At 49.8% G+C, this 13,204-nt stretch overlaps 1 protein-coding gene across 13 annotated transcripts in view; it reads right to left on the bottom strand.

Moving 5' to 3' along the window:
• C2CD5 (C2 calcium dependent domain containing 5) overlaps positions 1-13,204 on the bottom strand; it is a 195,085-nt gene that overhangs the window by 68,470 nt on the left and 113,411 nt on the right. For all 13 annotated transcript variants that reach the window (XM_063929383.1, XM_063929381.1, XM_063929385.1 and 10 more), the window contains one exon: positions 10,973-11,087. In XM_063929383.1, coding sequence (XP_063785453.1) covers positions 10,973-11,087 — 115 coding nt within the window. The remainder of the gene's footprint in view (positions 1-10,972; positions 11,088-13,204) is intronic.

Here is a 13,204-nt window from a genome sequence, read left to right as displayed (position 1 = left end):
CCCGAGCACAGGTTCAGTAACAAAGTTATCTTTACTGTACAGGGAGGGGGGATAGGGACCCGAGCACTGGTTTAGTAACAGAGTTATCTTTACTGTACAGGGAGGGGGGATAGGGACCCGAGCACTGGTTCAGTAACAAAGTTATCTTTACTGTACAGGGAGGGGGGGATAGGGACCCGAGCACTGGTTCAGTAACAAAGTTATCTTTACTGTACAGGGAGGGGGGATAGGAACCCGAGCACTGGTTCAGTAACAATGTGTTATCTTACTGTACAGGAAGGGGGGGATAGGGACCCGAGCACTGGTTCAGTAACAGAGTTATCTTTACTGTACAGGGAGGGGTTGATAGGGACCCGAGCACTGGTTCAGTAACAATGTTATCTTTACTGTACAGGGAGGGGGGATAGGGACCCGAGCACTGGTTCAGTAACAGAGTTATCTTTACTGTACAGGGAGGGGGGATAGGGACCCGAGCACTGGTTCAGTAACAATGTTATCTTTACTGTACAGGGAGGGGGGATAGGGACCCGAGCACTGGTTCAGTAACAGAGTTATCTTTACTGTACAGGGAGGGGGGATAGGGACCCGAGCACTGGTTCAGTAACAATGTTATCTTTACTGTACAGGGAGGGGGGGATAGGGACCCGAGCACTGGTTCAGTAACAAAGTTATCTTTACTGTACAGGGAGGGGGGATAGGGACCCGAGCACTGGTTCAGTAACAATGTTATCTTTACTGTACAGGGAGGGGGGATAGGGACCCGAGCACTGGTTCAGTAACAGAGTTATCTTTACTGTACAGGGAGGGGGGATAGGGACCCGAGCACTGGTTCAGTAACAATGTTATCTTTACTGTACAAGGAGGGGGGGATAGGGACCCGAGCACTGGTTCAGTAACAGAGTTATCTTTACTGTACAGGGAGGGGGGGATAGAGACCCGAGCACTGGTTCAGTAACAGAATTATCTTTACTGTACAGGGAGGGGGGATAGGGACCCGAGCACATGTTCAGTAACAAAGTTATCTTTACTGTACAGGGAGGGGGGGATAGGGACCCGAGCACTGGTTCAGTAACAGAGTTATCTTTACTGTACAGGGAGGGGGGGATAGGGACCCGAGCACTGGTTCAGTAACAGAGTTATCTTTACTGTACAGGGAGGGGGGATAGGAACCCGAGCACTGGTTCAGTAACAGAGTTATCTTTACTGTACAGGGAGGGGGGATAGGGACCCGATCACTGGTTCAGTAACAAAGTTATCTTTACTGTACAGGGAGGGGGGGATAGGGACCCGACCACTTGTTCAGTAACAGAGTTATCTTTACTGTACAGGGAGGGGGGATAGGAACCCGAGCACTGGTTCAGTAACAATGTGTTATCTTACTGTACAGGAAGGGGGGGATAGGGACCCGAGCACTGGTGCAGTAACAGAGTTATCGTTACTGTACAGGGAGGGGGGATAGGGACCCGAGCACTGGTTCAGTAACAATGTTATCTTTACTGTACAGGGAGGGGGGATAGGGACCCGAGCACTGGTTCAGTAACATTGTTATCTTTACTGTACAGGGAGGGGGGATAGGGACCCGAGCACTGGTTCAGTAACAGAGTTATCTTTACTGTACAGGGAGGGGGGATAGGGACCCGAGCACTGGTTCAGTAACAATGTTATCTTTACTGTACAGGGAGGGGGGGATAGGGACCCGAGCACTGGTTCAGTAACAGAGTTATCTTTACTGTACAGGGAGGGGGGGATAGGGACCCGAGCACTGGTTCAGTAACAGAGTTATCTTTACTGTACAGGGAGGGGGGATAGGGACCCGAGCACTGGTTCAGTAACAATGTTATCTTTACTGTACAGGGAGGGGGGGATAGGGACCCGAGCACTGGTTCAGTAACAGAGTTATCTTTACTGTACAGGGAGGGGGGGATAGGGACCCGAGCACTGGTTCAGTGACAGAATTATCTTTACTGTACAGGGAGGGGGGATAGGGACCCGAGCACAGGTTCAGTAACAAAGTTATCTTTACTGTACAGGGAGGGGGGATAGGGACCCGAGCACTGGTTTAGTAACAGAGTTATCTTTACTGTACAGGGAGGGGGGATAGGGACCAGAGCACTGGTTCAGTAACAAAGTTATCTTTACTGTACAGGGAGGGGGGGATAGGGACCCGAGCACTGGTTCAGTAACAAAGTTATCTTTACTGTACAGGGAGGGGGGATAGGAACCCGAGCACTGGTTCAGTAACAATGTGTTATCTTACTGTACAGGAAGGGGGGGATAGGGACCCGAGCACTGGTTCAGTAACAGAGTTATCTTTACTGTACAGGGAGGGGTTGATAGGGACCCGAGCACTGGTTCAGTAACAATGTTATCTTTACTGTACAGGGAGGGGGGATAGGGACCCGAGCACTGGTTCAGTAACAGAGTTATCTTTACTGTACAGGGAGGGGGGATAGGGACCCGAGCACTGGTTCAGTAACAATGTTATCTTTACTGTACAGGGAGGGGGGATAGGGACCCGAGCACTGGTTCAGTAACAGAGTTATCTTTACTGTACAGGGAGGGGGGATAGGGACCCGAGCACTGGTTCAGTAACAATGTTATCTTTACTGTACAGGGAGGGGGGGATAGGGACCCGAGCACTGGTTCAGTAACAAAGTTATCTTTACTGTACAGGGAGGGGGGATAGGGACCCGAGCACTGGTTCAGTAACAATGTTATCTTTACTGTACAGGGAGGGGGGATAGGGACCCGAGCACTGGTTCAGTAACAGAGTTATCTTTACTGTACAGGGAGGGGGGATAGGGACCCGAGCACTGGTTCAGTAACAATGTTATCTTTACTGTACAAGGAGGGGGGGATAGGGACCCGAGCACTGGTTCAGTAACAGAGTTATCTTTACTGTACAGGGAGGGGGGGATAGGGACCCGAGCACTGGTTCAGTAACAGAATTATCTTTACTGTACAGGGAGGGGGGATAGGGACCCGAGCACAGGTTCAGTAACAAAGTTATCTTTACTGTACAGGGAGGGGGGGATAGGGACCCGAGCACTGGTTCAGTAACAGAGTTATCTTTACTGTACAGGGAGGGGGGGATAGGGACCTGAGCACTGGTTCAGTAACAGAGTTATCTTTACTGTACAGGGAGGGGGGATAGGAACCCGAGCACTGGTTCAGTAACAGAGTTATCTTTACTGTACAGGGAGGGGGGATAGGGACCCGATCACTGGTTCAGTAACAAAGTTATCTTTACTGTACAGGGAGGGGGGGATAGGGACCCGACCACTGGTTCAGTAACAGAGTTATCTTTACTGTACAGGGAGGGGGGATAGGAACCCGAGCACTGGTTCAGTAACAATGTGTTATCTTACTGTACAGGAAGGGGGGGATAGGGACCCGAGCACTGGTTCAGTAACAGAGTTATCGTTACTGTACAGGGAGGGGGGATAGGGACCCGAGCACTGGTTCAGTAACAATGTTATCTTTACTGTACAGGGAGGGGGGATAGGGACCCGAGCACTGGTTCAGTAACATTGTTATCTTTACTGTACAGGGAGGGCGGATAGGGACCCGAGCACTGGTTCAGTAACAGAGTTATATTTACTGTACTGGGAGGGGGGATAGGGACCCGAGCACTGGTTCAGTAACAATGTGTTATCTTACTGTACAGGAAGGGGGGGATAGGGACCCGAGCACTGGTTCAGTAACAGAGTTATCGTTACTGTACAGGGAGGGGGGATAGGGACCCGAGCACTGGTTCAGTAACAATGTTATCTTTACTGTACAGGGAGGGGGGATAGGGACCCGAGCACTGGTTCAGTAACATTGTTATCTTTACTGTACAGGGAGGGGGGATAGGGACCCGAGCACTGGTTCAGTAACAATGTTATCTTTACTGTACAGGGAGGGGGGGATAGGGACCCGAGCACTGGTTCAGTAACAGAGTTATCTTTACTGTACAGGGAGGGGGGGATAGGGACCCGAGCACTGGTTCAGTAACAGAATTATCTTTACTGTACAGGGAGGGGGGATAGGGACCCGAGCACAGGTTCAGTAACAAAGTTATCTTTACTGTACAGGGAGGGGGGGATAGGGACCCGAGCACTGGTTCAGTAACAGAGTTATCTTTACTGTACAGGGAGGGGGGGATAGGGACCCGAGCACTGGTTCAGTAACAGAGTTATCTTCACTGTACAGAGAGGGGGGATAGGAACCCGAGCACTGGTTCAGTAACAGAGTTATCTTTACTGTACAGGGAGGGGGGATAGGGACCCGATCACTGGTTCAGTAACAAAGTTATCTTTACTGTACAGGGAGGGGGGGGATAGGGACCCGACCACTGGTTCAGTAACAGAGTTATCTTTACTGTACAGGGAGGGGGGATAGGAACCCGAGCACTGGTTCAGTAACAATGTGTTATCTTACTGTACAGGAAGGGGGGGATAGGGACCCGAGCACTGGTTCAGTAACAGAGTTATCGTTACTGTACAGGGAGGGGGGATAGGGACCCGAGCACTGGTTCAGTAACAATGTTATCTTTACTGTACAGGGAGGGGGGATAGGGACCCGAGCACTGGTTCAGTAACATTGTTATCTTTACTGTACAGGGAGGGGGGATAGGGACCCGAGCACTGGTTCAGTAACAGAGTTATCTTTACTGTACAGGGAGGGGGGATAGGGACCCGAGCACTGGTTCAGTAACAATGTTATCTTTACTGTACAGGGAGGGGGGATAGGGACCCGAGCACTGGTTTAGTAACAGAGTTATCTTTACTGTACAGAGAGGGGGGATAGGGACCCGAGCACTGGTTCAGTAACAATGTTATCTTTACTGTACAGGGAGTGGGGGGGATAGGGACCCGAGCACTGGTTCAGTAACAAAGTTATCTTTACTGTACAGGGAGGGGGGGATAGGGACCCGAGCACTGGTTTAGTAACAGAGTGTTATCTTTACTGTACAGGGAGGGGGGATAGGGACCCGAGCACTGGTTCAGTAACAATGTTATCTTTACTGTACAGGGAGTGGGGATAGGGACCCGAGCACTGGTTCAGTAACAGAGTTATCTTTACTGTACAGAGAGGGGGGATAGGGACCCGAGCACTGGTTCTGTAACAATGTTATCTTTACTGTACAGGGAGGGGGGGATAGGGACCCGAGCACTGGTTTAGTAACAGAGTGTTATCTTTACTGTACAGGGAGGGGGGATAGGGACCCGAGCACTGGTTCAGTAACAATGTTATCTTTACTGTACAGGGAGGGGGGGATAGGGACCCGAGCACTGGTTCAGTAACAGAGTTATCTTTACTGTACAGAGAGGGGGGATAGGGACCCGAGCACTGGTTCTGTAACAATGTTATCTTTACTGTACAGGGAGGGGGGATAGGGACCCGAGCACTGGTTCAGTAACAGAGTTATCTTTACTGTACAGGGAGGGGGGATAGGGACCCGAGCACTGGTTCAGTAACAATGTTATCTTTACTGTACAGGGAGTGGGGGGATAGGGACCCGAGCACTGGTTCAGTAACAATGTTATCTTTACTGTACAGGGAGGGGGGATAGGGACCCGAGCACTGGTTCAGTAACAGAGTTATCTTTACTGTACAGGGAGGTGGGATAGGGACCCGAGCACTGGTTTAGTAACAGAGTGTTATCTTTACTGTACAGGGAGGGGGGATAGGGACCCGAGCACTGGTTCAGTAACAGAGTTATCTTTACTGTACAGGGAGGGGGGATAGGGACCCGAGCACTGGTTCAGTAACAAAGTTATCTTTACTGTACAGGGAGGGGGGGATAGGGACCCGAGCACTGGTTCAGTAACAATGTTATCTTTACTGTACAGGGAGTGGGGGGGATAGGGACCCGAGCACTGGTTCAGTAACAATGTTATCTTTACTGTACAGGGAGGGGGGATAGGGACCCGAGCACTGGTTCAGTAACAATGTTATCTTTACTGTACAGGGAGTGGGGGGATAGGGACCCGAGCACTGGTTCAGTAACAATGTTATCTTTACTGTACAGGGAGGGGGGATAGGGACCCGAGCACTGGTTCAGTAACAGAGTTATCTTTACTGTACAGGGAGGTGGGATAGGGACCCGAGCACTGGTTTAGTAACAGAGTGTTATCTTTACTGTACAGGGAGGGGGGATAGGGACCCGAGCACTGGTTCAGTAACAGAGTTATCTTTACTGTACAGGGAGGGGGGATAGGGACCCGAGCACTGGTTCAGTAACAAAGTTATCTTTACTGTACAGGGAGGGGGGGATAGGGACCCGAGCACTGGTTCAGTAACAATGTTATCTTTACTGTACAGGGAGTGGGGGGGATAGGGACCCGAGCACTGGTTCAGTAACAATGTTATCTTTACTGTACAGGGAGGGGGGATAGGGACCCGAGCACTGGTTCAGTAACAATGTTATCTTTACTGTACAGGGAGGAGGGATAGGGACCCGAGCACTGTTTTAGTAACAATGTTATCTTTACTGTACAGGGAGGGGGGATAGGGACCCGAGCACTGGTTCAGTAACAGAGTTATCTTTACTGTACAGGGAGGGGGGATAGGGACCCGAGCACTGGTTCAGTAACAATGTTATCTTTACTGTACAGGGAGTGGGGGGGATAGGGACCCGAGCACTGGTTCAGTAACAATGTTATCTTTACTGTACAGGGAGGGGGGATAGGGACCCGAGCACTGGTTCAGTAACAGAGTTATCTTTACTGTACAGGGAGAGGGGATAGGGACCCGAGCACTGGTTCAGTAACAGAGTTATCTTTACTGTACAGGGAGGGGGGATAGGGACCCGAGCACTGGTTCAGTAACAAAGTTATCTTTACTGTACAGGGAGGGGGGGATAGGGACCCGAGCACTGGTTTAGTAACAGAGTGTTATCTTTACTGTACAGGGAGGGGGGATAGGGACCCGAGCACTGGTTCAGTAACAATGTTATCTTTACTGTACAGGGAGTGGGGGGGATAGGGACCCGAGCACTGGTTCAGTAACAGAGTTATCTTTACTGTACAGAGAGGGGGGATAGGGACCCGAGCACTGGTTCAGTAACAATGTTATCTTTACTGTACAGGGAGGGGGGATAGGGACCCGAGCACTGGTTCAGTAACAGAGTTATCTTTACTGTACAGGGAGGGGGGATAGGGACCCGAGCACTGGTTCAGTAACAATGTTATCTTTACTGTACAGGGAGTGGGGGGATAGGGACCCGAGCACTGGTTCAGTAACAATGTTATCTTTACTGTACAGGGAGGGGGGATAGGGACCCAAGCACTGGTTCAGTAACAGAGTTATCTTTACTGTACAGGGAGGGGGGGATAGGGACCCGAGCACTGGTTTAGTAACAGAGTGTTATCTTTACTGTACAGGGAGGGGGGATAGGGACCCGAGCACTGGTTCAGTAACAGAGTTATCTTTACTGTACAGGGAGGGGGGATAGGGACCCGAGCACTGGTTCAGTAACAAAGTTATCTTTACTGTACAGGGAGGGGGGGATAGGGACCCGAGCACTGGTTCAGTAACAATGTTATCTTTACTGTACAGGGAGTGGGGGGGATAGGGACCGAGCACTGGTTCAGTAACAATGTTATCTTTACTGTACATGGAGTGGGAGGGATAGGGACCCGAGCACTGGTTCAGTAACAATGTTATCTTTACTGTACAGGGAGGGGGGATAGGGACCCGAGCACTGGTTCAGTAACAATGTTATCTTTACTGTACAGGGAGGGGGGATAGGGACCCGAGCACTGTTTTAGTAACAATGTTATCTTTACTGTACAGGGAGGTGGGATAGGGACCCGAGCACTGGTTCAGTAACAGAGTTATCTTTACTGTACAGGGAGGGGGGGATAGGGACCCGAGCACTGGTTCAGTAACAGAGTTATCTTTACTGTACAGGGAGGGGGGATAGGGACCCGAGCACTGGTTCAGTAACAAAGTTATCTTTACTGTACAGGGAGGGGGGGATAGGGACCCGAGCACTGGTTCAGTAACAATGTTATCTTTACTGTACAGGGAGTGGGGGGGATAGGGACCCGAGCACTGGTTCAGTAACAATGTTATCTTTACTGTACAGGGAGTGGGAGGGATAGGGACCCGAGCACTGGTTCAGTAACAATGTTATCTTTACTGTACAGGGAGGGGGGATAGGGACCCGAGCACTGGTTCAGTAACAATGTTATCTTTACTGTACAGGGAGGGGGGATAGGGACCCGAGCACTGTTTTAGTAACAATGTTATCTTTACTGTACAGGGAGGGGGGATAGGGACCCGAGCACTGGTTCAGTAACAGAGTTATCTTTACTGTACAGGGAGGGGGGGATAGGGACACGAGCACTGGTTCAGTAACAGAGTTATCTTTACTGTACAGGGAGGGGGGATAGGGACCCGAGCACTGGTTCAGTAACAGAGTTATCTTTACTGTACAGGGAGGGGGGGATAGGGACCCGAGCACTGGTTCAGTAACAGAGTTATCTTTACTGTACAGGGAGGGGGGGATAGGGACCCGAGCACTGGTTCAGTAACAGAGTTATCTTTACTGTACAGGGAGTGGGGGGGATAGGGACCCGAGCACTGGTTCAGTAACAAAGTTATCTTTACTGTACAGGGAGTGGGGATAGGGACCCGAGCACTGGTTCAGTAACAAAGTTATCTTTACTGTACAGGGAGTGGGGGGATAGGGACCCGAGCACTGGTTCAGTAACAGAGTTATCTTTACTGTACAGGGAGGGGGGATAGGGACCCGAGCACTGTTTTAGTAACAATGTTATCTTTACTGTACAGGGAGGGGGGATAGGGACCCGAGCACTGGTTCAGTAACAGAGTTATCTTTACTGTACAGGGAGGGGGGGATAGGGACCCGAGCACTGGTTCAGTAACAGAGTTATCTTTACTGTACAGGGAGGGGGGGATAGGGACCCGAGCACTGGTTCAGTAACAGAGTTATCTTTACTGTACAGGGAGTGGGGGGGATAGGGACCCGAGCACTGGTTCAGTAACAAAGTTATCTTTACTGTACAGGGAGGGGGGATAGGGACCCGAGCACTGGTTCAGTAACAAAGTTATCTTTACTGTACAGGGAGTGGGGGGATAGGGACCCGAGCACTGGTTCAGTAACAGAGTTATCTTTACTGTACAGGGAGGGGGGATAGGGACCCGAGCACTGGTTCAGTAACAAAGTTATCTTTACTGTACAGGGAGTGGGGGGATAGGGACCCGAGCACTGGTTCAGTAACAGAGTTATCTTTACTGTACAGGGAGGGGGGATAGGGCCCCGAGCACTGGTTCAGTAACAGAGTTATCTTTACTGTACAGGGAGGGGGGGATAGGGACCCGAGCACTGGTTCAGTAACAGAGTTATCTTTACTGTACAGGGAGAAGGGATAGGGACCCGAGCACTGGTTCAGTAACAGAGTTATCTTTACTGTACAGGGAGGGGGGATAGGGACCCGAGCACTGGTTCAGTAACAATGTTATCTTTACTGTACAGGGAGGGGGGATAGGGACCCGAGCACTGGTTCAGTAACAGAGTTATCTTTACTGTACAGGGAGGGGGGATAGGGACCCGAGCACTGTTTTAGTAACAAAGTTATCTTTACTGTACAGGGAGGGGGGATAGGGACCCGAGCACTGGTTTAGTAACAATGTTATCTTTACTACGTATATTATGTAACAGTGAAATTATCCTCTCATTTTTTCCTAATCCCTCATATTACATATTGAATAAAAAAATATATATAATTTTGCTAGACAACTGTATTACAGGTTGAGTTTCCCATATCCAAATATTCCGAAATACAAAATTTTTTGAGTGAGAGTGAGATAGTGAAACCTTTGTTTTCTGATGGCTCAATGTACACAAACTTTGTTTAATACACAAAGTTATTACAAATATTGTTATTAAATGACCTTCAGGCTGTGTGTATAAGGTGTATATGAAACAAATGCCCCTTTCCCCGACTGCCAGGAACCTCCCTGACTCGTGTCAAAGAGGGTCCCTTCAGCCAATCAGGGAGCGCCACGTCGTGGCACTCTCCTGATTGGCTGTGTGCTCCTGTAGTGTCTGTCAGGCAGCACACGGCACAGATACAATGTAGCGCCTATGCGCTCCATTGTAGCCAATGGTGGGAACTTTGTGGTCAGCGGTGAGGTTACTTTCGGTCAACCGCAATTATTCAAAAATACGGAAAAATACGATATCCAAAATACTTCTGGTCCCAAGCATTTTTGATAAGGGATACTCAACCTGTAATAGGTTTTGTGACTGTGTGTGGCCACTTGGTGGCAGCACTGATGCTGCTGACTGATCTGCCGCCGATGGAATCAGCTTTACGTAGTGTGCAGGAATTCCCGAGTTTATCACATGCGGATAATTCCCCAATTTGACTCGTACATGATACACAGGAGATGTCACCTTTTAATTCCTGTGCCTGAATGAATAAGAAACCGTTTAATATGCAAATTTGCGGAATAACCATTGGAGGGAACATGGGTGAGATCCCCATTAAGAGATGTCGTATATTAACAAAGTGAATCCAGAACGTGTAATCAGGGCTGGCGTTGCAGACAGGCCACCTGGGCAGTTGCCTATGGTGCTATGATTTTGGGCACATAAAGCCTGCTATGATAACAAGCCACCAGGTGACCAGCCTGTAATCAGCAGCTGAGAGGCAGTGCTGGGGTTACATAATGGCACTGCAGACAATATTGGCGCGGGCTGACTATATCAGCAGTAAGCACTGAAGGAACCCTAAGAGCTAACACTTATCCATGGAAAGAGACTAGCGGTTGGGAATGAATGACGGAACAGAGCGTTTAGTCAAGCTCAGCTCTCTATTCCCTACAAGGAGCGAGTACGGTGACCACCTCCCGACACTGTAACCATCTGAAGACACGGCGGCCTCAGCAAGGAGACCAGTAACCTGCTGCTAGTTACAGGGTAACCCCAACCTCCGGCCTCTGACTTACTCACCAAATGCTGGTGGACTCACTGTAGCCTACCACGGCGTGACAGCCCAGCGCTTTGGCGTGAGACTTTATCTCCTGACGGATCTCAGCCCACCAGGCGTCCCTCGTTTCCGGTTCATCTGGAAGTACAGAAACAGGCAGCCGATATATAACCAGCACGACAGACTTACACTTCTACAGACACAGGATCCGTGATGTGTAATGCGCAGCGCTGCGGAATGGAAATCCTAGGCATGAAATACAGACCACACGTGAATACCCCAAAAATCAGCTACATTGTAGCTTATGAAAAATGCAATGAGAACAGCAAAACGCGGCAGAGGGCAGTATTTACTAATATTCGTGTTTTAGCCGTTTTTAAGGGAGTTTAATCTCGAATGGTATCGGGTGCATTTTACTGCAACTTTTTGAATCCTGATACGATCATTCACTAAGCTGCCGAGTTTTCCACATTCGTTTTTTCCGATGTCGATGTGATTCGTAATATCAGGCAGTGTTTTACTTGAGTGATGAGTAAAACACTGCCTGACAAAACACAAGGAATTCCGGGCCGGATCTGTGAGATCCGTGCAGTGCTTCATTGTGTACCTTAAAAAGGTGTTTAAAGTCGTAAAAAAGCAGAAAAAAAATTGAATGGGGTCCCCTCTCCTAAGCATAACCAGCCTCGGGCTCTTTGAGCCGGTCCTGGTTGAAAAAATATGGGGGGGGGGGGGGAATGACAGGGGATCCCCCATATTTAATCAACCAGCACCGGGCTCTGCGCCTGGTCCTGGTTCCAAAAATACGGGGGACAAAAAGCGTAGGGGTCCCCCGTATTTTTGAAACCAGCACCGGGCTCCACTAGCCAGGTACATAATGCCACAGCCGGGGGACACTTTTATACTGGTCCCTGCGGCCCTGGCATTACATACCCAATTAGTCACCCCTGGCCGGGGTACCCTGGAGGAGTGGGAACCACTTAAATCAAGGGGTCCCCCCCCTCCAGCCACCCAAGGGCCAGGGGTGAAGCCCGAGGCTGTCCCCCCCATCCAAGGGCGGCGGATGGGGGGCTGATAGCCTTGTGAAAAAATGTGAATATTGTTTTTAGTAGCAGTACTACTAGTCCCAGCAAGCCTCCCCCGCAAGCTGGTACTTGGAGAACCACAAGTACCAGCATGCGGTGGAAAACCGGGCCCGCTGGTACCTGTAGTACTACTACTAAAAAAATACCCCAAAAAAAACAGGACACACACACACCGTGAAAGTATAAGTTTATTACATACATGTACACCTCCATACACACATACTTACCTATGTTCCCACGAGGCTCGGTCCTCTTCTCCATGTAGAATCCTTGGGGTACCTGTGAAAAAAATTATACTCACATAATCCAGTGTAGAATCAGACCTTTGTATAATCCATGTACTTGGCAAAATAATAAAACGAAAACCCGACCACGCACTGAAAGGGGTCCCATGTTTACACATGGGACCCCTTTCCCCGACTGCCAGGACCCCCCTGACTCGTGTCAAAGAGGGTCCCTTCAGCCAATCAGGGAGCGCCACGTCGTGGCACTCTCCTGATTGGCTGTGTGCTCCTGTAGTGTCTGTCAGGCAGCACACGGCACAGATACAATGTTGCGCCTATGCGCTCCATTGTAACCAATGGTGGGAACTTTGCGGTCAGTGGTTGACCGAAAGTAACCTCACCGCTGACCACAAAGTTCCCACCATTGGCTACAATGGAGCGCATAGGCGCTACATTGTATCTGTGCCGTGTGCTGCCTGACAGACACTACAGGAGCACACAGCCAATCAGGAGAGTGCCACGACGTGGCGCTCCCTGATTGGCTGAAGGGACCCTCTTTGACACGAGTCAGGGAGGTTCCTGGCAGTCGGGGAAAGGGGTCCCATGTGTAAACATGGGACCCCTTTCAGTGCGTGGTCGGGTTTCCGTTTTATTATTTTGCCAAGTACGTGGATTATACCAAGGTCTGATTCTACACTGGATTATGTGAGTATAATTTTTTTCACAGGTACCCCGAGGATTCTACATGGAGAGGAGGACCGAGCCTCGTGGGAACATAGGTAAGTATGTGTGTATGGAGGTGTGCATGTATGTAATAAACTTATACTTTCACCGTGTGTGTGTCCTGTTTTTTGGGGGGTATTTTTTTAGTAGTAGTACTACAGGTACCAGCGGGCCCGGTTTTCCACCGCATGCTGGTACTTGTGGTTCTCCAAGTACCAGCTTGCGG

The sequence above is a fragment of the Pseudophryne corroboree genome, chromosome 6 (assembly GCF_028390025.1).
Source record: "Pseudophryne corroboree isolate aPseCor3 chromosome 6, aPseCor3.hap2, whole genome shotgun sequence".
Classification (NCBI taxonomy): domain Eukaryota; kingdom Metazoa; phylum Chordata; class Amphibia; order Anura; family Myobatrachidae; genus Pseudophryne; species Pseudophryne corroboree.
This window is presented reverse-complemented; position numbering and strand designations above follow the sequence as displayed.